The sequence below is a fragment of the Nematolebias whitei genome, chromosome 10 (assembly GCF_014905685.2).
Source record: "Nematolebias whitei isolate Nwh7 chromosome 10, NemWhi1, whole genome shotgun sequence".
NCBI lineage: Eukaryota > Metazoa > Chordata > Actinopteri > Cyprinodontiformes > Rivulidae > Nematolebias > Nematolebias whitei.
The window spans coordinates 34,112,842-34,140,078 of record NC_056507.1 but is presented as its reverse complement, the minus strand read 5'-3'; the positions used below and the strand labels follow the sequence as shown (position 1 = coordinate 34,140,078).

The 27,237-nt window shown below is 42.6% G+C and overlaps 1 protein-coding gene across 2 annotated transcripts; it reads right to left on the bottom strand.

Annotated features, from left to right (window-relative positions):
* Window positions 1-2,280: 2,280 nt before the first annotated feature.
* Window positions 2,281-27,029, bottom strand: LOC119416391 (filamin-C). Of its 2 annotated transcripts, XM_037683628.1 has the most exons (46): window positions 26,348-27,029; window positions 23,386-23,634; window positions 21,523-21,620; window positions 20,347-20,497; window positions 19,969-20,087; window positions 19,761-19,838; window positions 19,510-19,672; window positions 18,275-18,475; window positions 17,997-18,113; window positions 17,311-17,448; window positions 17,018-17,144; window positions 15,647-15,783; window positions 15,361-15,554; window positions 15,166-15,279; window positions 14,911-15,054; window positions 14,645-14,768; window positions 14,228-14,388; window positions 14,047-14,137; window positions 13,803-13,972; window positions 13,599-13,716; window positions 12,649-13,509; window positions 12,257-12,430; window positions 11,374-11,536; window positions 10,581-10,909; window positions 10,375-10,498; window positions 10,034-10,190; window positions 9,752-9,941; window positions 9,639-9,662; window positions 9,270-9,511; window positions 9,074-9,173; window positions 8,812-8,952; window positions 8,551-8,679; window positions 8,280-8,453; window positions 8,008-8,172; window positions 7,688-7,891; window positions 7,446-7,598; window positions 7,228-7,350; window positions 6,868-7,116; window positions 6,476-6,745; window positions 5,894-6,031; window positions 5,613-5,728; window positions 4,571-4,703; window positions 4,312-4,488; window positions 3,586-3,804; window positions 3,006-3,233; window positions 2,281-2,922 (listed from the first exon to the last, which is right to left on the bottom strand). In XM_037683628.1, the coding sequence occupies exons 1-46, from the start codon at window positions 26,718-26,720 to the stop codon at window positions 2,735-2,737; spliced, it is 8,238 nt and encodes a 2,745-aa protein (XP_037539556.1). In that variant the 5' UTR covers window positions 26,721-27,029; the 3' UTR covers window positions 2,281-2,734. The 2 variants fall into 2 exon arrangements, with proteins under 2 accessions (XP_037539556.1, XP_037539557.1); XM_037683629.1 differs by lacking the exon at window positions 17,997-18,113.
* Between the last annotated feature and the right edge of the window lie 208 nt (window positions 27,030-27,237).

The following is a 27,237-nucleotide window of genomic DNA, read 5'->3' as shown; positions in this document are numbered from 1 at the left end:
ACACACACACACACACACACACACACACACACACACACACACACACAGAGCTGAACTTCCCTTCTTTATTGGTTGGTTGGTTTAAGTTATATCAGGGTCTCTCTCCCTCCACTTCAGGGAGGGGGGTGGGGGTGTCTTGCAACAGGAACCACTTGTGTTTCTTGTGATCCAACAGGATTAATTACAGTCACAATGGAGGCTGATGCCTCTGGTTTCCTCGCTCTGCGGGCTCCCTTGTGGTGACAATAGTGTAGTTAATCTTCACTGGGAACAATGGAGATTTTCTTGATGTGTTCTTATGGGAAAAATGTAGATACAGATGTGGGCTTGACTATGCTGCCATCTTGTGATTGCATCTGGACATTTGTGATATGCAAATAAGAAGAAAAATCCTGCAGATTAATTTCTCCTTGACACTGAACACCAATACTAGTTTGAAGATAATTTTAAAAAATGACATAACCAGCAGTTTTATGATATATATATATATATATAAACAAACTTGGCTATCTATTTATTTTGTTGCCTTACAACCTGGGATTTATTCAGCTTTTACTGTGAATAATAATTCACTCCAAAAATGTTCAAACTATTAAGTTAAATGGGGAAAAAAAAACATTTTAAAACTCATCCAATTGAAAAGTAATATGAGCGCATGTATCCATCTGCTCTGAAGCTGAATTTATTATCTTCTTAAGCCACATAATGATTTAAATAGCATCTACCTGTGAGAAATCTGTGTTAAATGTATTTTAATCTGTTGTGATAGGCCAAGAATCAACACCTCTAAGATCAAGCAAGGGACAGCATGAAGACCAAGGACCCCCTACACAGGTCAGAGAAAGATTGGAGAATGATGTCACAGACCCTGAACACCCTAAAGAGCATCAATAAATAAAAGGATTATGTTACAACAGCAAATCTGCCATGAGAGGATTGACCACTGAAACTCTCAAACTGGGCAAGGAGGGCGTTAATAAGAAAAGCAACCAAAGATAACCTTGATGGAGCCGGGACGCTCTTCTGTATGGATGTGTGTGTTTGTTCATAGGAAACTGCAGAGAGCTGAGCTTCAGGGCAGAGAGAGAGGTCATAAAAATGTTGCTTTAAAACAAAAATAATAATAAAGCAGACAATTTGAAATTTATTTTCTAAACATGTAGACGAGAGTACTGTGGTCAGCTGAGACTAAAATTAGACTTTTGGGGCATCAAGGATAACAACATGGTCAGAGTTAATAGAAAGATGGAGGGAAGAAGAATTTTTATTTTAGAAGGAAGTTTGTTTGAATGTTCCAGAGATTTGAGATTGAAACGTAGATTCACTTCCTACAGGACATTTACTCAAAGCAGATTGTTGAGGCGACACTCCAGTGGTTTAAAGGCAGTTTAATGTCCTAGAATCTCCCAGTCAAAGTCCAGATCTCAGTTAAACTGAGAATCTCTGATCTGATTTGTAAAATGCTCTACACCAGCAGCACCTATCCATGTTAAAGGAGTTGACGATTGGGTGTCTTGCTCAAGGACACCACTACATGTGGACATGGCAAGGAGTTGAACCTGTGACTTTCTGGTCCCAAGTAGGCTGCCCTAATTCTACACCACAGTGGCCCCCTATTTTATAGAATTTAATTGGCTGGATGGGTATGGAGAAAAAATAAATTTAGCAGAGAATGAATGAATTGCACAACCCACACAAGATGCAAGCCATGTATTCATCCATCCATCCATCCATCATTTTTTATCCACTTCTTTCTTTTCGGGTCATGGGGGTCACTGGTGTCCATTTCCAGCTATCACTGTGCAAGAGGCAGGGGACACCTGGACAGGTCTCCAGTCTGTCACAGGGACAAACGAGACAAATGAGACAAACAACCATTCACTCTCTCACTCACACCTAGGGACACTTTAGAGTTATCAATCAGACTAACATGCATGTTTTTGGTCTGTGGGAGGAAACTGGAGGACCCGGAGAAAACCCACACATGCGTGGAGAGAGCATGCAAACTCCACCCAGAAAGGTCTCCAACCAGGATTTGATCCAGCAACCTTCTTGCTGAGAGGTGGCAGCTCTACCAACTGAGCCACCATGCCACCCCAAACCAGGTATTCATCCAGAAAAATATTGTCACATCTGCTCACATGACAAGAAGCATGAAGATGCTACATGATGAAGCTATGACAATCTGTCTCTCGTAAAGTGTCTGCCAGCTCTCAGTTCAACCAAATAAATACAATCATTTTCATTTGGAAAGTTAGCAATTAAATCTTTATTAGGTCTGCAGAGACTTACAAAAAAAGGTTAATAATAACAAAATAAAAGTCACTTTTCCATTCTGTAACCATACAAAACTACAATGCATCACACTCTAATAGGGTTGATTACTCCAGCATCTCTTAACACTTGCATTAAACCTTCTGTTGACACTTAAGCAACAAGAACAGGGCAGCATGTTGAACAAACCTCACTCAGAATCCTCTAAACCACACAGTTCCCCTGCATTCCTTTATTAATGCATTGCCATGAGTGTTTAACCTAATTTCCCAAGTTAATACAAAATGTTGGCACAGTAGATATTAACAGTAAAGCTGCAGGCAAACATCTTTGCAGAGTTTTTCATGTAAAGAACTTTGCAAAATTCGAAGTACCACCACATGGATGATTTGCTGACCTAACAAGAGGTCGGCGGGTCAGCGGAGAGGAGGGGTTAGCAGCGTTTGTGCAGTTTTTCTTTTTAAGGCACAGCCACTTTGTAAGGGCTCCCAGGGACGTTATCGTCACCCCATTTGACGATGACGGTATAACTGCCCTTGTCCTTGACGGTGTAGGTGACGTTGTAGAGCTTGTTGCCCATGTGCTTAACATACACCTCCTCGCATGGAGTGTGGGGACCGTGCACACCCACCATCAGCATGTTGGTACCTGGAAGGAGTGATAAGAAGATTTAATGATTACATTGACCCTTTCCCCCCTCTAATGATGCATAATTATATTTATGTTCTAACCTGCTTTGCTGCAATCAACAGTAAAAGTATTTTTCTGTGCGACCAAAGCCTTGGACAGCCCCGCTCCACAGCAAACCACCTTGCTGGCATCAGATGTCAGTTTAGTTGAGGAGGAGGAGGAGGAGGAAGAGGAGCTGTAGGCGCCACCAATTTTGGAGGACTTTGTAACAGTCTCGACCAAGACGGAGGAGGTCTCATGGAGGCTGTGTCCTCCTGACAGCCTCGGGCCTGTGGAAGTAGAGGACAAATAAAATCATCATCTAAAACGATCATATCTTGAGCGTTACATAACACGTACAGTTTGGACTAACAGACAAGGACAGTTCCTCGCCCTCAGTGCAAAAGTACAAGAAAATGGCATGAGCAATTAAACTTCTGTGACGCTTGAGAAATATTTTCTTAATGTCAGAAAAACAAGAAAATTCTGTGCAACGACTGGTGACGAGAATTTCTTGCTGCCATGCAAGAAAAAAATTATATAACGTTTTGTAAACTAACACGTTTTTCAGAAGAACATTTGTTTCATAATGAAGACATTTGTCATTCACAGATCAGATGGGAGAATGACTGTCAAACAGACCTGTGATTCTGGCTTTGAACGGGCTGCCCACTATGTGCTGCGGCCCGCCATATTTGATGGTGATGAGATAGTTGCCAGGTGCCATCGGTGTGTAGGTGATCCTGTAGCCTTCGAGACACTCCCGACAGTCCATCTTCACTTTGGATGGCCCGTCGATGTTGACTGATAGAGTGCCTGAGCCTGCATTGGAGGTGTTGACTATAAACTCAGAGGGTACACCTGGAAAAAAAAAGACAGCAATGCGGATTTTCACAAAACTGACCATTTTAATGCGTGAAGATGGTGGCAGTTGATAATAGTATGAGGTACATGTGATGTAAGCGGCTTCAGATGGTATCAGTCCATTAAATGGATGTTATTAGTTGTTATCATCCCCATAGGTAGCATTCAGAATGTTCCCTCCTACCTCCTGGTAAGTTTAAAGTTAAGTTTTTATGGGTGATAATATGCATCGAAGCTCACGTGTAAAACCGGAAGTGTATTTTAGTTAGCTTTATATAACCCTTTTCCTAAACCTAACCTTACACTGACCCAGACCACTGACCCTAAACTTAACCCCCAGCACCTTGACTCTTAACCTAACCATGTGCTCTTATTATCAGCGATAAGAATGTACCTTTAAAACCTACTAGGTGGTAGAGGGACAGTCGCTACGTATGGGGATGATAACAACTAATAACGGCCATTTAATGGATGATAACATCTGAAGCAGGTGGTGATATCTACCTGTGGTTCCTCCCTGCAGTCCTGGACCATGTGCAGTGACCAAACCAGGGTCTCCAATCAGCCCTGGATCTCCCACTCGCACGTTGAAGGGGCTTCCAGGAATGTGGCATCCATTGAACTTGACATCAATGGAGTGAACTCCGTTCTCACGCGGAATGAAGCGGATTGCACTCTTATCTGAAAACGCAAGTGAAGAGTGTTTAAATGTGTGCTCATGCACTTGTGCTATATGAGCTACACTTCGATGGCGGTGCATTACCACTGTCAAGCTCAGACATGTAGCATTCCTCGGACGAGCCAGAGGGTCTGTGAACTTTGGCATCGACCACACCCCGGGCACCGTTACGCTGCACCATGAAGGAGGCCTCCTGGTTTACTTTCAGGTCCTTCTCCTAAAAATAATTCAAAAAAGTGTTCAATACAAAAACAACTGGACTTTATTTGTAACAGAAGACGTTTTGCTCCTCATCCGAGGAGCTTTCTCAATTCAATCAATTCCTAAAAATTACAAGGAAAAAGTCAACGTTATGTATGGGCCCACATCTGTAAGTGTACATCGGGAATGACTAATCCTTTCTAAACAAGAACAAGTTGAGTGGTTGATAGTGAGAGGCAGAAGAGATCAGAGGTCATAGCGAGGCCTCACCCCACACAAGGACAACAGCTCTGATCAAACACATAGTGTGAAATTTGAAAACACTCACATGGCACTTCACCTGGTTTCCAGTGGTGATGAGTGCTTTGCAGCTCCATCTCTCTTAACTAAAAATACATGGTTTTAGCATCGTTGACAGCGGTAATTGAGTTTGTAAAAGCAAATGAAACAACAGCTGTCCACTGATGAGACCAATATTGTGAGCTGTCACAGGAAGCTTTAGCTCTCTCTCTCTCTCTCTTTCTCTCTCTCTCTCTCTCTCTCTCTCTCTCTCTCATTTTTTAAAACTCTGTTCATTTTTTTTTTCTTGCCTCTCAGGCGTGAAACGCAATCACATAAACTAGCTGAGTGCCCACATAGCACAGCTTGTGTTGCCCCACATTAGCAAGGGACAGTTAATCCAGCCCTTCATCACTGGCCAGCATCACAGAATTACAGTCGTACACACTGCTCCAACACTGGCATTCAATTACACTTCAAGGGCAAAGTGCTATTAGACAGAAATATCTACAACCAATCGTTCTTGCCATCTGCTATTCAGCTTTGATGTTTGTCATATGTGTACGTCTAATGTGCATGATTGGTTGTAAAGAAAATAAAAAGCTGATTGTTATCATCTGTGTGTGTGTTGTGCGCGCACACCCACCTGAAGGCTTGTCACCGTGAGCCTGCGGGCCTCATCTGACAGTGTAGCAATTGGAACGATGAATGGGCTGTCAGGGATGTGCTCATTGTTGAATTTGATTGACACCTCGTAGTCACCTGGGGAAGTAGACATGTAACTTTACTTTCACAATCAAGTGAACTGCAGGAGGCACCAAGAAAAATAACTAGAGTGCCGAGCAGCAAATAGAGAAGAACAAATAAACAGATAAAGCATGCGAAAGAGTATTGAATCCTACGCTTGTAGGCGTCAACAAGTTCTACCTGGCTCTTTCACGATGTAGGAGACGCCACAAGAGCCATCTTTCCTGTCCTCAAACGAGATTTCAGCCTTGCTGGGACCTTCGACTGCAATGGACAGACCACCAGCACCTGCCTCTCTGGTCCAGATACTGAATTCAGCTGGAGGTGGCAAAAGAAAACAAGATTTGAGGGCAACTTATCTTAAATATTCAAATCTCATTAAACATTTTATAATAATTTACATAACATTATAATAATATTCTATCATTTCGTATTGTGTAATGTTGTATGATTTCACACCATATAAAGTATTGTGTTGTATTGTATTTATTCATGTCATATAATTTCATATTACATTTTATTTAGTCATAGTTTAAACAGCATTAATTGTATTCTATCATAACAAATTGTATTCTGTTGTAATGTACAATATACTGTATCATATTATATTATGTAGCATTTCATAGATATATTATTTCATTTTGTATTATAGCTTGTCATACATTGTGTAGGAATGTTTCATATTGTTTATGGTACTGTATCACATTTAATAATGTATCAAATTGGATTTAAAGTTATGTTTTTATTAGTAAATGAACTTACTAGGTGCTCCAGCCACGCCTCGTTCAAGGCCAGGTCCTCCTGCACGGACCTTATGAGCTCCACCTTCACCCATGGGCCCTACAGTGAACTGGAAGGGGCTTCCAGGGACGTGCTGGCCTCTGTACTTAACGTTTACAGTGTGGGGTCCGATTTCCTGAGGGATGAAGCGCACGCTGTATGTGCTGCTACCTCCATCCACAATGTCAGCGTCCACCGTTTTCCCACTGGGGCTGGTCACCTGAGCTGTCATGGCTTGGGAACCACTCTCAGCTGGGGAGTCAGAGCAAAGTAGCTAATTAGATAAAATGCTGATTTATTAATTTGTTAGTTTATTTATTTTACACAGGATATTTTGGACCTATAAACTTTTAGAAACTCAAAGTTGGGCTTACCCTCAGGTCTGGCTGTGATGCCAGCAAAGCTGCTGAGGCTCTCTCTGCCCAAAAAGTCTCCAAAAACATCCCTGAAAGGGCTCCCCCCTCCTCCCACCTGGGTGCTCTCCTCCACTCGTACCTCCCTCTTGGTCTCCCCACCGCGGGTCTTGCTGATCTCTGTTCGCTCGGTGCGGGTGTAGGTGTGACTGCTGCGTGTGAATGTCCTGGTTAGCCTCTCCTGGGCTGAGACCATCTGGAACCAATTTCCTGCAGCAAAAAAGAAGAAGTGGGACTTCAAACATGTCTGCTCTCACTTCATCTCTTTTGAAATGGTTGACAGCTGCTCTCTAACCCCTTCTGAAGGGCTGATATACTCACCTGGGATCTTGAGGTTGAGACCACATGTGCTGCCCACTGAGGCAATAGAAGATGCCTGTCTCTTCCTGGTAATACTCTCCTTAATCCTTCCTTCTCCAGTCACCTTCACTGTAAACGGACTTCCTATAAAGAAAACAGAAAAGTACAAATCTTATTCTTTTTCAACAATCAATGTTTGTGTTTTTTGAGGAATTTTTTTTTAAGTTAAAAATTCTAACCTGGGATGTGCTTTTCTGCAAACTTAATATTAACATTATAACTTCCAGGTTCTGTAGGGCAGTAAGTCACCCTGCATGTCCCGTCTTCTACATCTTCACAGTTGATATCAACTTTGCTTGGACCCTCAATTGACAAAGCCAGACCACCATAGCCTAAACGGGGGAAAACAAAAGCAGTTTGTATTTTATCTGATCATAAGTGTCAAAGCACGTTGGCACATGAGAGTTTTTATTGGACCTACCTGCATTCCTTGTATCCACAAAAAACTCTGCCATTTCATAAGTGTGCGCCTCCACCAGGCCCTTCCCAAAAGCCTTCACTCTGCTGGCTTCACCGATCTCAGATTGACCAACCATGATTTTAAAAGGACTGTTTGCTACGTGCACGCCGTTCTTCCTCACACTCACTTCATGCTCACCAACCTCCTTCGGGGTGAAAGAAATGCCTGGATTTTCGAAGAAGGAAAAATATTCAAACAGACGATAGAAATATAGCCTTGGTATAAATAAATTTATTAATGTTCTATTAAATTTTTTATCACATTGTGAGTGAAAATCTCACCAAGGTGTCTGTTGGGGAGTCTCTTGAGCAGGCAGGGCTCTTCGTTGCCTGATGGAGCTCTGATACTGGCAGTCAGGGAGCTCAGATCAGTCTCTGCAATCTTCAGGGACACGTCGGCTGATGTGCCAACATTAAGCTGGGAAGTTCTGGTGATGGTGTCATCTCCTGACATTTAAAAAAAGCTTTAATGAGCATATTTTTTTAACTCTAAATGTTGTTTGCAAACCCGTTAAACATCAGGAGGGAAAAGTATATCTGGTTCACTTCCTCACCAGTGATCTTGGCAGTGAACGGGCTGCCAGGAATGTGCTTGTTGTCAAATTTGACAATGATGTTGTAGTCTCCTGGAGCTGTGGGCAGGTAGGACACAACACAAGTGCCGTCTTTGTTGTCTTTACAAGTGATCTCAGCTTTTGAAGGACCCTCGACTGCTAGTGACAGACCACCTGGGAGAAAGGGAAATACTTTTTTATTTTCAGCTCTTTGACACTGAGATCTATTTGACTCTGAAAATAAAAACAGGGTAAAGAGTGTTGTGCTGACCTTCTCCTGCATTCTTGGTGACCACAGTGAAAGTGGCAGCTTTGTTAACTGTCCCGTAACTCAGACCTGGACCGTAAGCAGTCACCACTCCACTGTTCACAGCATCTACATAGAACTGCAGAGGGCTTCCTGCAGAAAGTTATAATTGGTAAACATGAAATTAGACTAACTGTGCTTTTGACTGGCATTTGATGGATTGAGCATATGGAATTAAAAGGAAGACAAACAGCTTGTATCCTGCTGTCATGGTGCACAACTGACCTGGAATGTGGTTTCCATCATATTTGATGTCCATCTCGTGCAGACCTCTCTCTGTGGGCTGATACTTAATTGTGATGGTGCCATCCTTATTGTCGGTGATGTGGGGGCGGGTGGTCTTGCCAGAAGGCATCCGGACCTCACCTTGAATGACAACATTAGTAAATATAAAACCATAAACACCAGTAAACTGATTTATAATAAGAGTAATCTGACAAAAAAAAAACAAAAAAAAAAACATTTAGCTTCTTTTCCATGTGCTTACCTGTGATCTCTCCTTGCAGTGGCATGAAGGGAACCAGGAAGTTCACAGGACGAAAGAGAGGATCCACAGTATCATGAGGAGCAACCTGTTCATTTGTGGCCTATCAATTACAGAAAGAAAGGAAAGGGTTGGTTTTAAATATAAAACTGTCAGAACAGAAGTGCACAACCATAGTAGCTCTTAATCTTTCACTCACCATCACATTGAAGGGACTCTTTGGGATGTTCTGACCCCCAAAGCGGATGGTGATCACATATTTCCCAGGTTCAGGAGCTGTGTAGTAAATGTCAAAAGTCCCATCGCGGTTTTCCACCACATCCATGTCCAACTCCATCCCCTTTGGAGTGAGCACCTTACAGGTCACCTTTCCTTTTCCAGCTGCCTTGGCATCCACTGTGATCACTGTATCCTCAGAGGTCTGCAGCTTCTGGAGACTTGCTGTTGAGGACAAACATGGAAGAGTAGTAAGAGACAGAAGTCAAATGTGCTTCTGAAATGTATGCACCTCAAAGAGCATGGGGTATAGCAGAGATGAAAACATTAAAATAATATCTTTGTTACTTACACATGCCATGTCCACCAATTGAAACTGTGAAAATGAAGGATATGGGAGTAAATAAAGTGTTGTGTTTATATATATTTTTTGTAACATTTGCAGACAACACATAGTTTTCTTACCAGTTAGGAGACATTTACTAGCATCTCCTGTGGGCAGGGACTGGATGTGATATGGGGAGTAGGGAATCTCATCTCCTCCATATTTAATAGTGATTGTATAGGGGCCTGTAGAGTCAGGCACATAGGACACAGTGTAGGTCCCATCTCTGTTGTCCTGGATGGTTGCATTCTTTGGCTTGCCTTCTGGATCCTGTGAAAAAAAAAAGAGAAGTTTAATAAAAAGGTAAAGGCTTATGACTAAAATGATTGCCATAGCTTGTGTTACATGGTAGATGAACCCACCAGAATCTGCACAGTAAGCAGCCCCTCTCCAGCATCACGAGCATCAATTGTAAACTCCACAGGCAAGCTGGCAGAAACACCTTTGGTGTCTAGACCAGGGCCACTGGCGCGAACCTTACTGGCATCATGCCCAGGCTGAGACATTACCTTGAATGGACTGTTGAAAGAGGATATAGAGTGTAATTAAAAATCCAATGTGGGAGAAAAGAAAAGTGAGGACTCAGAAATTACTCTGGTACACTTTATTTCTTTCCAAAAACCATGCAGAGCTCTAATGATGACAGTTCTGAACATTTGATCTGGTTGTGCGTCTTACACTCATAATGCTCATAAAACTGTACCTGTGTGGGACTTCCTGATCTGCATATTTGACTGCTACAGTGTAGGGCCCATCCTGTGCTGGGGTGTAATGAACTGTGTGGGTGCCATCACCATTGTTCTTCACACCAACAGGCTCCACACTACCTGTAAACATTAATGCATCAAATGCTTCCTGCTTCCTGTCAGTTACGGTGTGAAATTATATTTTCCTCTTGCCAATCATTACCTGTTGGTCCATAGAGTTTCACATCCAGTGGGGCCTGTCCAGCCTGGCTGCAGTCCACAGTAAAAGTCTGAGGAACGTGAGCCCTTACACCAACACCCAGACCTGAACCGGAGCATTTCACCTTGCTAGGATCCACTGGGTCCTTCACAGGCACACGGAATGGACTCCCAGGTATTGGTTGACCTCCATAGGTAATATTTACGTCATAGTCTCCAGGAGTGAAAGGGACATATTCCACACTGCAGCTGCCATCTTTGTTGTCCTTGCAGGATATTTTTGCCTCTGAGGCTCCCTCAATAGTCAGACCCAACCCTCCTGTACCAGCACCCCTGAGAGAGAAGCCAACATCTTTAGCAAATTATCACAAAAAACAGATTTTAATGAAATTCATAGAACATAATTTACAACTGATTAACATTTGGAGTCAACCCAGTTGGCTATAAAAAGGCTATAACTCTGTCAATCTTTGCAGTTAATGAGTGAAAATGTGATATGGTAGTAGCAGAGAATTATTTTCAACTCATACTTTGAGCACTAATAGAATGTGCAAAATGTCCCAATTTTGCACGAGATCATTCCTAATGTTCTTTTCAAGGTTTGACCAAAAAGGTTGTGACTGCACAAGATGTTCTTAGTTTCTTGTTTGAAAAGCCATGGGCAATATGCATTCCTTCAAGGACTTCTATGACTTTAAATATTTATTAGTTTAGTCTACAAATCCACATTGTCAATCTCAACTGTGGTTTCATGTTTTATTAAAATCATAGTTCTCTTCTTGTTGACTCAACAGTACCTGGTCTCCACAGTGAAACAGTTGGACTTGTTGGTTACTCCTCCCTCCAGTCCTGGCCCAAAGGCACGGACGCGAGTTGGATCACATCCTTCGACCACAAACACTCTGAAGGGGCTTTTTGGCACAGGTGCCCCATCGTACCCAACTTCAATCAGATGCATTCCTGCACATATACAGATATAGCTTGTCTGATGTTGTGCATTTTGTTTGTGTCAGGCAAATATTTTTCTGCTTTTGCCTCGTTGCTTTTAATTATAGGCCAGTCTTATTCCCTTTTAGGGAGACAAACAGCTGTTTATTTATAAAAGACGCTATCTGGAGTACAGACGCTCCACTGAACATACAAGACTTTACATCTGTTCCCTATTCATTATACTGTTACAACATTTTTCTGACAGAGCACTCTCAGTAGGCTTACACCATATTCCCAGCCACACTGCTCTGATATTAGAGGATGTCTGTTGGTGGTAGAGAAGTGCTTTGTGATCTCTTTGCTTTGTGTTATAGGTCTCTATTAATATCCCCTGTCATTCCTTTGCTGTACTGCTGTGTGGAGGCAACCTTCAGCACACATACCTGCTTGGTTATAAGCTTCTGTTCCAGAGCGCACTATTTATAAAGCAGAGCCTCACTGCCTGCTTGCTCTCTGCCCCTCACATCATTGCTTGGCTGCATCATTCTGTATTTATACCCTTATCTCACTTGCTCTTTCTTTTTTCACTCTCCTGCTTTATTCCCAAATGGCATCCAAGACAAGCACCTGTTAGTGAGTTTTCTGTCTGCCTGTATGCAGATTCCCTTTCTATGTAAAGTTTGTCAATTATTCTGCATCAATTTGTGCAAATGTTAATTATTGATTGACATTTTATTTATCTGCTCTTACCGTCCTCAAAGGCTGTATACTCCACCCTGTAAGTGCCGTCGCCCTTGTCAGTAATGTAGGAGTCTGTGTTGGCGCCGGAGGGGTTGATAATATGGACCTTTACATGACCGCCTCCAACTTTGCTGAGGGCACGCGCATCAACAATGAAGTGGGTTGTGACTTCCCTGAGGACTCCTTGAAACACAAAAGCACTTCAGGTGATTTGTTGCTCAGGATTCACATCAAACAGGTTCAATAACACCGAGTCATCAAACATCCGTTCTCCTGCTGATTTATACACGCACTACAGAGGTGATTCCAGTGCCTTATTTGCACAGTAATGGACATTTCAACTGAATTTAAAGCTTACATGAAGTGCAAATACATTCTGGGCTTATTCTGTTTATTGTTACCTCTGGGCTCCACTCCAGGCCCGTAGACATGAACTCCACTGGTGTCCACTGAGGGTTCCACTTGCAGGACTTTTGGAAAGTAGGGGATCATATGGCCACCATATTTGATGGTGATGGTGTGAGAGCCTTGAAAGGATGGGATGTAGGTGACTGAAAAGCTTCCTTCTGACGTTTTCTGGATGTGCACCTCAGCTTTAATCCCAGTCTCTGACACAATTTCAATGGTAAGATCAGCATCACCTGCTCTGGTGCAATCCACAGTGAAAGTTGCCGGTTCACCTGCTTTGGCCCTTTCTAGACCTGGTCCAGTAGCCATTACCTTGCTGGCATCGAAGGCTGAGCGAACTGCAGCTTTGAATGGGGAGCCGGGGATGTGCTGCTCTGCAAACAAGATGTTGATGGCGTACTCGCCAGGCTCAGTGGGAAGGTAGGACACTGAGCATGTGCCATCGCCGTTGTCTTGGCACTCGATTTTTGCCTCACAGGGACCTTCTACTGTGAGGCCAAGCCCACCTGCACCAGCTCCTTTAGTGTCAATGGTGAATGGAGCTGGTTTGCCCACTATGCCACCCTTCAGGCCTGGGCCAAAGGCTTTTACCTTCGAAGGATCAGCCGGCATGACTGCTTCAACCCCAAAGGGGCTCCCCATCACTGGGTTTCCATCGTAGCTGACATCCACCTTGTACTGTCCCTCCTCTGGTGGGATGTACTTTACACTGTGAGTGCTTTTGCCTTTGTCTGACTCCATCTTGCACGGGATTGGTCGGCCAGAGGGGGAGGTCATCTTCACACCTACATTGCCCTGACCACCTGCACCCTTTGTGTTCACTGTGAACTCCTGATCCTTTCCCACCTCTACTTCTGCAAGTAAGATGACAGTGAAATATTTACCTTTGACTATTTGCACTCATTTTGTGAAAAGTACATGAATTATTATTAGTGTTACTCACTAGTGTCTAGTCCATCCACTTTCACCTTTCCAATGTCCAGAGCTGGTGACACTGTGATGTGGAAGGGACTTTTGGGGATGGGGTCTCCTCCATGAGTCACAGAAATGGCCATATTGCCCTGAAAAAAAATCACCATCAATAAATAAATCCTTACTGATTTGGGGGTGTGATTATGAATAATAATACTCATTGAACAGAGACTACCTGTTGAAGAGCCGTGTACTTGACAGTGTAGGAGTAATCATGGTTATCAATGATCTCAAAGTCACGAACTGCCTCTCCAGGGCCCGATGCTGCAAAGCGCACCTCAGGCTTGGCCTTTCCAGCTCCCTTTGTGTAAATGGTGAAGTGGGTTGGAGTGCCCACCTCCACACCTGAAACGCACATGCAGCATTAATGGACAGCTTTAAAATGACTGTGATGGTGAACATAGCATCAAAACTCTCACCTGTCTTGTTAAGTCCAGGACCCTCTGCTCTCACCTTGCCAGCATCATGGGAAGGATCCACCTTGATTTTGAAAGGACTAATTGGAATTTCCTGGGGGGAAAAGTTTTAAATGCTCATCACATAGAAAGAATAATGACAACTTAGATAACTAGATAACTTATCTGTAAAACTGATTCTTACCTGGTCAGCAAACAGCACCATGATGGTGTATCGTCCCGGACCTGGGGGAGTGTACTTGACAGTGAAGGTGTCATTGTCATTCTTGATGATGTCAAAGTCGATGTCAGCCTCAGCCGGTCCGACCACCCCCGGGGCGCACTTGATTCCAATGCTGATGTCTCCTAATGGTGCACAACAAGCCATGGATATTCAACAGTAAATAATCTGAATAAATTGACAGTCACTCCATCGCTTAAAGCTTTATTTAAAAAACAATTCTGCATTTTAAATTGATAAAAATGCTTCTCAGCCTCAAAGATGTACCTGTTCTTCTCTGTCTGTTTTTTAACATTCACTGAATGTAGCACCATTATTTGGCCAACTGAACTCAGGAGTGTTTTTGTTGCCACTCACATCGTCTAACTCGCACAGGCTCACCTTGACCCGCCTCACTGCAGTCCACAGTGAAGTATGTCGGCTCATTAGCTTTGAGCCCCGTCTTCTCCACTCCAGGCCCATGTACCTTGACTTTATCAGGATGAGAGCCCTCTCCAACCAGCACCTAATGAATCCACAGTGCACTTGAAGCAGAAGCAACTGACTGAAGTGTAACTCCTCTTACTTTGCCTACATTTGGTGAAGCATCATCATACAAGATTGAGTTTAGTTTTTCACATGTGTATCTGTGCAAGGGTATATCTTACCCTAAAGGGGCTGTTGGGGACGTTGACCTCACCCCAGGTGATGATGATGGTGTGTTTAATGGGTTTAACTGGAGTGTACACACACTGAAACGTGCCATCTCCTCTGTCAGTGATTTTGATGTTGATGATGCAACCTTCAGCGTCCTGGGTGGATACAAAACCTTGTCAGTTCTGCTCTGTGCAGCCTCATGCAATATAAATGATGTGGTCCTATGAATAAAGAATGAACTCTCCACTAACTTGTACTAGCCATACCTGTGCGTAGATCTTGAGGTGACCCTTCCCAGCCATGCGGGCATCAATGGTGAACTCAGTTGGTTTGTTTACAATTACACCAGCTGGCTTCAGGCCTGGCCCATAGGCTTTTACCTGCAAATATTCTCTTTAGTCTATGACTATACAAACATTCCTGATATTATTTATTTTTATATAAAAATTAGTAGAAATTACTTTCTCAGGGAAGACATCATTAACAGCAGGTAATATGTGGGCCATGAAAGGGCTGTCCTTGATGTCTTCATCATCACAAACGACGTGGACAGCATAGTCCCCAGGCTCGGTGGGCCAGTAACGCACATCGCAGGAGCCATCACCCTTATCGTCACACTCAATTTTAGCCTGCGACGGGCCTTCAATTGAGAAACCTGAGCAAAACGCAGTATTTGCACATTTAAATTCCAGATTTAAACACACACTTTTTTATTTTTATGGATTAAATCACCAGCAAAAATCTCACCCAGAGTTCCAACTTCAGTACCAATGGCCTCAACCACAAAATCAGCAGATTTTCCCACCATGCCAGTCTTCAGACCTGGACCCCAGGCCCTGACCTTCTGAAAACCTGCTTCCTTACCCACTTCCACTTCAAAGGGACTGTGATAAATGCACAAGACAACACCAATATTAAATGGCATAAACATGACTGTGAGATGCTAAGAAAGAGTTAAAGTTATAGTTCAAATTATTTGAAATGAGTTTCTGTGGAAATTTATATATTATCTGTTGTAGATAGTTCTTTAAATACTTGAAGAGAAAAAAAAGTTTAGTTCTGACCAGAGTGATAAGCTAACAGCTTGTCTGCGTGGGGCTATAAGACCAGAGTGAATTGCTGTCATCCTAATACAATTCCAGAGTTAAAAGACTTTGAAATGATTTGTGCAAATGCTATTCTATAATTTTTTACTTTATCAATTTCTCATATGATATTCCAGCAGGAAGTGCCCCAGACTGCACAGAACAGAACAGTGTTACAACTAACTGCTGTTTGTACGCGCAAACTATAACCATTAAAAAGTAAACCATACTTTTACAAGAGTTGCATAGGTTTAAAAATAGTGTTTGCAGAAACCATAATATTTTTAGATTTCAGTTGTTTTAAGATGTCATTAATCTGGTGCTTGGATTCAGGTGCTTTGACAGATGCACGCTAGGTTGGGTAGTGGCGGAAGCTAGATGATTCATTGTGCGATGTCGAATGTTTCATGGTGATATTGTGGGTGGCATTGTGCTGTGCATGTTGTTTTGTCATGGTGGTCTCTCGTCTTATCTTCTTCTTTTTTATTATTTATTTATTCTTCTTTCTTCTCTTTCTTTAAAAAAAAAAACAAAAAAAAAAAAAAATTGAGCGATGATGATAAGTTCATTTAAAAACTTTACAAAGTTTTTACACTTAAAATGAGCTCACCAAAAAAAAAAAAAAAAAAAAAAAGATGTCATTAATCCAGGTGGACGGATCGGACGGCATTTGCGGCTAATTTCTTCGGCTCCTCTGTGGATCGGACCTTTACAAGAGATCCTTCTTTCCTTCAGCCATCAGTATCTATAGCATATCTTAATGAAGAGGATAACGAGCTACAATAATATTTAATTTCCCTTTGGGATTAATAAAGTATTTTGATTGATTGATTTTGATCAACTTTGGTGTTTTTCCCACTCAAAATAGCTATTAGCTTGTCAGTTCATTCAAAATTGAATTTAATTTTTCCAAAATGAAGCTATTCAAACAGCTTTCTACAACAGGTAAGATATTTAATGCTCAAAACTCTTCTGCACAACCCCTCTTCAAAAGATCTGAACTGCAGCTTTGGTGAGAACGTCAGAACCCTACCTGCGTGGAATGGGCTGGCCTCCCCAGGTGATGCTCACTGTGTATTTACCAGGTTTAAGAGGGTAATATTCACACTCATACACTCCATTCCCTGCGTCTTGCACTTTAACTTGCTCCTCCGCTCCAGCTGAGGAGAAATATTGTCAGTAGTGGTTCTTATCAGCCCATTTCACCATTCTCTTTGTATGTATATGTAAATAATGGATGCAAACAGAAAGCCCGAACACAAATATTATTTTTAAACTAAAAATGCTCAAGAAGGTGTGCAGAGACGAGAAAGCTGTCTGACTCACTTGGTCCTTTGACTGAGACATGCAGTGCCCCGCTTCCAGCTCCTTTGGTGAAAACTTTGAAGTCTGCAACCTCCTTTACTCTCACACCTTTAGGTTGAAGTCCTCTCCCAGTGGCTCTGCAAGCATTTGGATTTGTGGCTGAATGGAGACAAAAAAAAGTGAAAGAGAAAATTATGGCAAAGATAAGAAAAAGGCTGAACGTGGCCAGCAGCTGACAGCAACGTTAGTAGCAAATTCCACTTCACAGAGGATTCCTGTGAACCTGTGAATAATATTGATGCTTTTTGAAGAGCATACAGCAAGTACACAGTGCTGACTAATACACTGACCATTCCAGTGCACTGAGGTCACGATATGTTGAGGGCAGGCTTTAAACTGGCTGCTGGCTGATGCAAAGATAGACTTGATGGAAAAACAAACATGTCAAGAGCACAAGCAAAGATGTTTAACAAGAAAGAAAAAGAAACTGAAGGAAAGGCAAACAGAGACAATCTATAAACTTTTAACATAACATTGCATCTCGAAGAACTAAACCATCAAGCAGCAGGAAGACGGAGCAGGCGACCAAGCATGGCATTTCATCGCAGCACCCCAAAGTTCAAAGGAATAGCACAGAAGGGCATGTGCAGAGCCTGGCAAAGGAAGGAAAGATACTGGGATGCTCCTCCTAAGAGACATATACTAACTTGGACGGTCAGGCTTTGTGGGGGAAGCCCCCATTCCACCCTTCACTCCAGGAGGGGTGCGCACTGACTGAGGAGCTATCTGCAGTGGCGCTCCCGCAGGAGGAGCAACTGCTGGAGCTAGAAATGACAAACAGGAAGGGGTTATGGAGTGTAAAGAGCGGCTGTTCCTCGGCAAAATGAAGATGACCATTGATTGTGATGGATAGATCACCCCGACACTCACAGAGCGCCAATACAATTTGCCTGACAGGTATTTACAACATAGACAGATGTCTTACCCTCGGCTATGTTGACAGTGAAAGGGCTCCTGGGGATCTCGTGGCCCGCAAACAGAACATGGATTTTGTGAGGCCCCTCCTGATTGGGGCGATAGGTACAGCGGAAAACACTGTCCCCCTTATTCTCCAGCATCAACTCCACCGTGTCCTTCTTACCCTGAGGGTCGATGATGACCACGCTGATATCGCCGTGACCAGCACCTACAGAAAAAGAAAGCGTTATCACAATATGTAATTGATGTAATGATTTGAAAAATGCATATCTTCTGCCACCAGACATGCCAGAATTTTTAACTGTAGTACTCTTGTATTGAGAAATGAGACTTAAAGCTGCTCAAACATTGAAAACAACAATATTTGCAATCTCACACTATTTATTGTGATGCGTTGTAAACGGCTCTCAGCTACTATCTAAATAAATTATAGTTTAATATCTGTAAGACTGACTTGGTAATAGCTATTTTTGCATTGGCTAAGGTCTATTAGCAGATGTAGCCATCTTAAACTGGGTTAATTCCAAAAATTAATCAGTTGATGTGCTTCCAATGATAATTTTCTAAAAATTACAAATGAACACACAGGCAAAGACAAAAACATTGATGCCCTCCTTTAGTCTCTTGTCAGCAGGAGATAGTCTGTTGGAGTCAGCCTCCCCACCATCACAGACATCTACACCTCCAGATGCAGGAAGAGGGCCACCTGCATCATGAAGGACCCCACTCACCCAGCACACACACTTTTTGCCCCACTCCCCTCAGGCAGGAGGTTGAGGAGCATAAAGTGCAGAGGAACAGCTTCTACCCTGAGGCTGTTAGACTCACGAATCTCTAACCAGAATAATCACTGTGGAAAATCCCATCATGTTGCTGCTGATCTGTTTCATGTTGCTGCTGATCTGTTTCAATGTTGCTGCTGATCTGTTTCATGTTGATGTGTTCATTCGTGCTCATCTGCTCACACAGACTCATGTTCGTGCTGCTGTTCAGCGTGTTGTTTTTGTACTACTTAGCATATTTCTAGTTAACGTTTTTCTTAGTTCGTAGATCTTATTACTGTTTTTCTTTTGCATTTTATACTTTTGTTGGATGTAACTGGGACTCTGTGTACACAGTGTCGTTCCACCACATGTGGTGTGTATGATAAATAAAGAACCTTGAATTCTTGAATCCTTGATAGCTTTGTATGAACTATTCAAGGTCTAATTAATAAAGTGGCTGGCCTTTTGCCAAACTCACCGGCTGTATAGATGTCAAAGTAGGTGGGTTTGTTGGCTACGTTGCCTGTTGGCTCCAGACCCGGGCCCCTGGCATGGACTTTGCTTGGGTCGCCCATTGCTTTTGTTACATTCACTGTGTATGGGCTCTTGTCAATGTCCTGACCTGCAAACAGCACTTTGACCTAAACATGAAAATAAGAGACAAATAAACTTAAGGCACCTTTAAATAAGATGTTTGGAGTAAAGGGGTTATTTAAATTTGAAGTCTACCTTGTGGACACCCTCGACTTTTGGAACGTAGGTGACGGTGTATGTTCTGTTTTTGTCTTTTTTGGGTTTAACTTTAGCCTGGAGAGCAAAACATGAAAGCGATAGAAGGTTAATTCAAAGATAACATGCTAGACTTTGCAAACCTTTAAGAGTGAGCATGACTGTGGGGAAACTGTTGCAAGCTCATTTTTAACGTATGATTTCTTGCCTCCTCTTTGTGTCCCTCAGGATCCTCCACAAACACCAAGACTTCACCACTGCCAGCTTCCAGAGTTTCTACTGTGAAAACAGCTGGCTGCAGCACTTTGTTGCCATGAGGCTCAATACCTGAGATGTGAACATAGGAACAAGAGACTCAATCACTTATCGACTAATGCTTGTGTGCATTTGAAAGTTTACAGGTATAACAAAATATCACATTTTAGCTGAAAAATTAAAAAAGCTTAACGTATGTTGAAAACACCAACAAAAACGTATTGAAATGGGTCCTTTAAATACAGATTTTTTTTTTTTTTTTCTAATCTGTAATGATTAAAATTATTGTCATAATGTAAAATCAATCATCATTAAAGCTGCACAGCCATACCAGGTCCATAGGCTTTGACCTTTTCTGGGAAAAGTTGTTTGGGTCTGAGAGGAGCCCCAGGTTTCAGTTTGGCCTTGGGGAACTGAGACAAGTATGTCATAACTGAGTGCTCGTCCACATCCGGGTCCACAATTTCCTCAGGAGCTATCACCTAAAACACAGGATGTAAAACTGAATTTAATGTCCCGGGATCTTCTGTAGGAAAGAAATGCATTAGATACAGTAATATTTCCAGCGAGGGTGTGGATTACGCTTATCATTGACTTTCCCTTATGGAAAAGAATAGAACAGAATGAAAGAAGGATTAAATGTATTTGTTCTCTCCACCCCTGACTTCTGTATCTCCTAATGCTCTTGTTTGCCTGTCTGTTGAACAGTGGCGCAGAGCCACGCTCCACAGGGGTTATATTTAACCTTAGGACACCAGTGTTAAGCCATTGTGGGTGGTGGTGGTGGGGATCCTGTGCCAGACCTCAATGTATGCACTTTAAAAAAAAGCAAGGCATTGGAATCTACCTCCCCTCACAGAGGACCTGCAGAGCCATGACATGCAACTCCTTGCTTATCTGGTAAACGTTAAACCTCAGTGAAAAAAGATAACAACGTGCGTTAGACAAACAAGGAAACAACCGGCACAGTGCACATCGCAATCCCAAGCTGGGAGTGGAAACAGCACACTCAGGCTGTTCTCATTGTTATTCTGATGTGTGCCGGCGTATTTACAAGTTTCATGTGCTAATTTGAAAAGTTCTGAATAAATCAACAAGTTCACAAACCTCTTTGGGTTTTTTTTCAACTGAAACTTTAACAATAATTTGGAGCTCGAGTAAAATATGGAAAAGATAAAAGGTGAGCTGGATAATATAAATTCAGTTTCACCCTCGGGGGTGATAACCTGAGAAAACACAGACTCATAAACACTCTCGCTTTCAAACATTGCACTGAGGGTTTTAAGACTTGTTTTGAATTATTCAAGTGTTTATAGGTATGTGACATTATGCGTTTATTCAATTGCAGAAAAGGGCTGCATGGAGTTGATTTATGTTTACTGGATGATTTTTGTTTGTTTGTTTGTTTTAAATTTCAGAAAATAGAACAAAACACCAGTTCCAGTGTTAAATTCAACCCCACCCAGCTGAGGTTCACTTCTTGGCTGATATCTGCAGCGTAGCTTACCTGGGGCACACCCAGCCAGTCATCGGCCTGTTGCATGGCTTCTCTGGCATTCTGCACAGGCTGATTGGGGTCCCACTCTGCCCAGTCGGGGCACAGACCTGACGGAAAAGGCAAGAGGGCAATGAGAAAATTATGCACTGGGTAATGTAGAGAGGACCAAACAGCAGTTGCTATAATAAGACCACTTGGACTGTCACTCCTATCTCTGAAGCGCTTCTAACTACAAGACTGCATGACCTTACCCACACTGCTCTGCTTCTGCAAATTCAGAATGTGTGACAACGAACGTCTCTATCGACTATTCACAAGAGCACTCACACGGTGGTGCTTTACTGGGGCTGAGCCTCTCATGCTCCGTGCAGCTAATGCCTAAATTGGATTAGTGTTGGCAGTGAAGTGGCTACTCACTCAAAAGGCCCAGGCAAGCTTGCCACAGAATACGATTGTCTAATTAATAAAGACACAGGACCGCTGTATTAAGGGACTTTCATTCACATGGATTCAAAGAGCTGTACAGAACAAAGCTTTGCAAGTCTTCTGATGTCATCTGCTAAAGCTGAGCATTAAAAAAATGTATAGCATTAAAAAACCTGTTGCTATCTGCCTAAGGTGTCTCCTTCTTTGCCTAATTGCTGCACCGGTTTTGCACCTTTGCGCGTGAATTAAATCCACATCTTTGTGTTTCAGATTGGAGCTAGTTTAGGAGCAGCAGATGAGACAAAAGCACCTTGTATGGTCATTGTTGCGGCACGGTGTTTAAAAGTCGTGTCTCCTCAGATCAATGGCTCGTGTAAACACAGTTAAACATGGTGTTCCACATTTGCTACTCCCACATCTTTCACTCGGTGGGGCGAACTCGGGACAGGGCTCTCTAATGTTCACTGTTGGAAGCAGAAGCTTCAACTGGCTATAACTCAAATTCTGGCCTTGTCTTTGGATCTGTGGCTCCGGCACCTCCCTGTGATAGATTGCTCTGTGTTTTGTTGCAGGGCCAAGCATCCCCCTTGATAGAAGAGGAGGAATGGTGCCCAAATTTGGGGGTGTTGTGTAGCAGCGAGGCTATAAACACTAAAGCTAGGCTTGGGCCTCAGGCCGGCAACACTGGGAGCAAACGCTTTAGTCATTGTGGGGCAGCTGGTGGGGACATCCTCAGACACGTTCAGAAAAATAAGTTCTACATACTGAAGCAGCTCGTTCTGAAAGCACAGAAAACACTGGCCTTCATCGTGATGCATGACTTTTTTTGTGTTTTAAGAACGTTAAACGAGTTCCAGATCGGGAGTAAAGGTGATGAGTTCTTCTGAGAAATATTTACAGTTTTAAACATACTCAGAGAAACACTCGTGTCTGTTTGAGCAGTATGAGCTCAAACAGATACAGAGTTTGGACTCATGCGTCCTTCAGTCTGACTGTAAGACTTTGGCTTGGTAAAAATGAACACGGAAAAAATACTTTGACTTCATTCTTGATTTCTTCTAGGATAAAATGAACTGTTCAGTAAGTCTTGTTGTACTGACATACATGTTATGCAACACTGTTTTTTTTTCTTTTTATATATGTATTTGTACAGAATATTGCATTGTATTCTATTATGTCCTCTAACCTCGTTATATTGTACTATAATGTAAATAAAACAATTAACTTCAAAATAATTTCCTATTGTATTATATGGCATCATATTGTACTGTGCTCTGAAATATCATAGTGTTTCATATCGTATTGTTGCATTTAACACACTTTACTTTTTTGTTTTATACTATGTTGTATATTTTCACAGTGAGAGAAACTGCGCTGCACATATTTGATTCAGCACTTCCACCATCAGGGACTCTAGAGTCAGCTGACGCCGTAAAAGCTCCTTACCGGGAGCACAGTTGTCAACCAGAGCTCCGAGGGCTTTCCCATCTCGCCAGTCACGGTTGAAATTGTTGATGGGCAGCTGGGGCACCTTGTTCTGAATCCAGCCCAGCAAGCGCTGTTTGGGTGTCAACTTCTTCGTCTCCTCGTCGTCTTCATCATCCCACATAGGCATGGAGATGGAATAGTGCAGGATGAGCGTCCATATGAGACCCAGGATCAGCTTCAGATTCCCATCCACAATGGCTTTACTGTCTATATTTAGACAACAGAAAGAGCAAAGGTCAAGAGGGTTTACAACTTACAAACAATCCAATAATACAACATTATATACAGTAGATTTACAGTAATATCCTTCTGAATTTAGACTTGTTTTAATTATTGTTGTTCACATTGATCTCAAAATGGTTCTGTCTTGCAATATGTTAGAGCTGACCAAGCTCTTCTGGTGAGAAACATAAAAAATGATGACTGGCTGCTGAGGAGTGAGGAATGTGAAGCTCCTCACTGCTTCCCCCGCGAGCCCCTTTTCTCCCAGACAGCTGTCTGACTGAAGACCTCTGACAATCTGTCATCCAGTCACAATTGTCCTCTGAAGACAGCTGGGGATATGTGGAAACGGATCCCTTTCTGCATAAATGCCACTTGGATTTCAATTACCTCCTAAACTTGTCCTGCTGGAGTGGGAAATATCAAATAAGTTGGGGTTAGATTCATTAGCAGCACGCAGCCTGAAATTTCCAGAGGCAAAATCGATCATTTTAACAAAGGAGCTAATTCTTTCATCTGCTAAGTTTGTGTGTGCTAAAAACCACTGCGGTTTGAAGAAAGCATGAAATGTGATGCCTGTTGTTTGTAGCAAGACTCTACTCTTTTATTGGGGACGCTGATTTTTTATTTTATTTTTTTTTAGATCAGCGTTCCCAATCAGCAGATAATGTTTGATGTGTCACGGCTGGACTGGCAGAGGCAGGTGGCACAGTGTCTGTCTGGCTTTAAGTGTGACAGTGTGGTCAAACAGACATCCATCAAACGGTGTCCTGTTCCACACCGTGACATGTGCGACTGCTGATTCTTGGTCTGGCTGAGACGTTTTCTTTGGGGAGCTTCGTTGAGCTTCACTAAAGCTGCCTGAAGAGAGACAGCACTAGGACGTAAAATACCTTAACAATCCTGTCTCTGTCAAAGTTATCTGACCTGGTGAGTGGCTGAGGAGCTGGGACAACTGTGCCAGACACAAGGCTGCTTGTTAAAGGGATAGTTCTAATGTGTTTCAGTGGGGTTCTGAGGAACAGCTATCATCTTACTTGTTGTGTTGTATAAAAGCAAAGTAGTTTTGTCGTTGTAAAATAACTAAATTCAAAATGTTTTTGAACTTGTTGCATCATTGTTTATTCCACATTACATAAATTATATATTTGCAAGAAACTTAGCAGGCGGCACCAGAAGTGCTCCAGCTAGCTGCTGCTATTTTTAATGCTTGCATCATTGTCATAAAGTTTTATGCAAATTGTTCTGTATGGTGAAACAAATCGATGTGAAACTTTAAAATAGGGGGTGGTTGATATAGCAAAAATATTAGTAACCTTTCAATAAAAGTACAACGCTTTCATGATTTTTAACTGTTTTGCAAGTAACTAAATATAGAAAGCAAATTATTATCTTATATAGAAATAACTCTAAATCAAATATAATTTAACAATAGGGCCAAAGGACAACAAATTCAGATTTTAATCACTTTCATTTGTTCAACTCCATGAACATTTAACAAATATGTCAACAGACTTAAAGCCTGGCTGATCTTTGACTCATCATTAACATGTTTTAATCCTTCACAGTCATCAAAATGCCCAAACTTAGTTTATAAAAAACACTCAAATGAGCTGCTATGAAATTTTTAGGTTGTTTTAGTTTAGCTCAATCTATTTCAGTCTTGCCACTTTACAAACTAGTCATATCCAGTTCCTATTTCTCCAAACTGAGGTCATTCAGAGTTCTGTCTACAACAAGTAAGATATTGATTGTTCATAATCTTTTCACAGAACCCCACTACAAAATATTTGACCTCTCTCTTTAAGTCCCAGACTCATTATTCTTCACATACAGCCAAAGAGGAATAATCTGTGATTGTGACCTGAGCCCCTGGACCACTTGGAGATTAGAGTTTATCATCCAGAGCACCTCCACCCCACCCCCTGCACAAAAGTCAGCGTGTGCACACAAACAAACGCACAAAGCGTTTTCCCGTGCATGAGGACACTCTGTGGCCTTCACAGTCCAACGACCAAAACCTCGGCCCTGCCAGGAATTTCACTCGGGTGTGTAACGGGATCATTAGACACTAAATCAGAAAAATGCTCTTGTCAGAGTTTAATAACGGTTTCCCTCATGAACTGCTGGGTGTGTTATAAAGCTGCTATCAATGGTGGAATATCAACGCTTTCACTGGGCGCCGCCCGTCATCCTGAGCTATCAAAAATTTAGAAGGCTTGCTGTTCTGTTGGTCACTTCCTTTACGACTCTGTGGAAGTGACAAGAAAAATCCCCCTTTAGTTATGACCGTCTGAGCCCCCAAATCCCACCGGAGCTCTTCGGCACCGAACAGGAGCTGCTGATATAGCTCCGAACAGTTGAAGGGCCCAGCTGAGTTGTTCTGGTTCTTCCCGAGACAAATGTGTGTCTGAGTGTAAAGTGTGTCGTTCTCATTAACACAGTCCCAGCAAAGTTTTCAGCCCAGTTTGCCACAGAGGATCAAGAGGGGTCAGTTAAGGATGCAGATGTTGGCTCTGAGCCACCTTCGTGGCCTCAGTGACACCTCCGCTGTAAGTTTACAGTAAGATGTCGACACAAACCCATCAAACTGGGGCCTCAGAAATCTAAATCCTGTTTTAGTTTACTGTTTTCCCACCATAATAAGTTTTTTCATAATATTTTGTATTTCACTTCTCTAAAAAGCACTAAAACTCACCTATTGAGACCAGCTTAATGTGCTCCCTGTCCAGGAACTCCAGCGCCACAGAGACATTTTCCAGCTTCATCTGCCGGAAGTTGGGCCTGACATGGTGCTTCCTGTACATCTTCTTCTGACTCAGCACCTCCAGGAGTGAAATGAGCTTCAGCCCGTCGCTAAAGTCCTTCTGCAGGTCAGTGATGGTTTTGTTCATGCACTTGAGGTGCTCGTTGCACCACCGGGTGAAGGTGTTCTGCTGGATCTTCTTCCATGGCGCGTCCTCAGCCAGGTCCTTCTCCGTGGCGGGCATCTCGTCCTCCTCCTCTTCGCCGAAGTCCGTGGCCTGGTAGTACTGCGGCGGCAGCTGGTCGTCAGCGTAGTTGTTGCTCATCGTGGCAGCTCTGTCCGGGTCCACCTTTATAATCTTGTCAGGGTCACACCTGGGTGTTGGATCGTGCGCAGGAAAGTTCAAGCTTGGAGGAGTTTAAAAAGCAGCTCAGAGATTCTTCAGACCTACTTGCAAAGAGACCACTTGTCTCAGGACAATGATGGATTGAAAGATCCAGATGAGGAAGGCAGCTGGTGGCTCCTTTTATCCTTTTTAAACTGACACTCTCCTGACAATAATATTAACAATAAGAGGAGTCCAGAGCGTTCTGCTTTTTGTCTGAATGAAGACTCACTGGCAGGTGAGCTGAAGCAGCAGTGGAGGAGTTTAACTTCTTGCATGCAGACAGAGGAAGGAGTTGGGGTTTATAAAGTACCCCCACCATGACACGTCATTATCAGTCTGTGATCATAGTCTATTTGTTGTCGGGGTCAGTTTACTGGGAGGACTGGGTGGTGATTGGTCAGGCTCAGAGCAGCGCAACAGTTGTGGCATGCACCTTATTTTTAGGAGCTCCTAT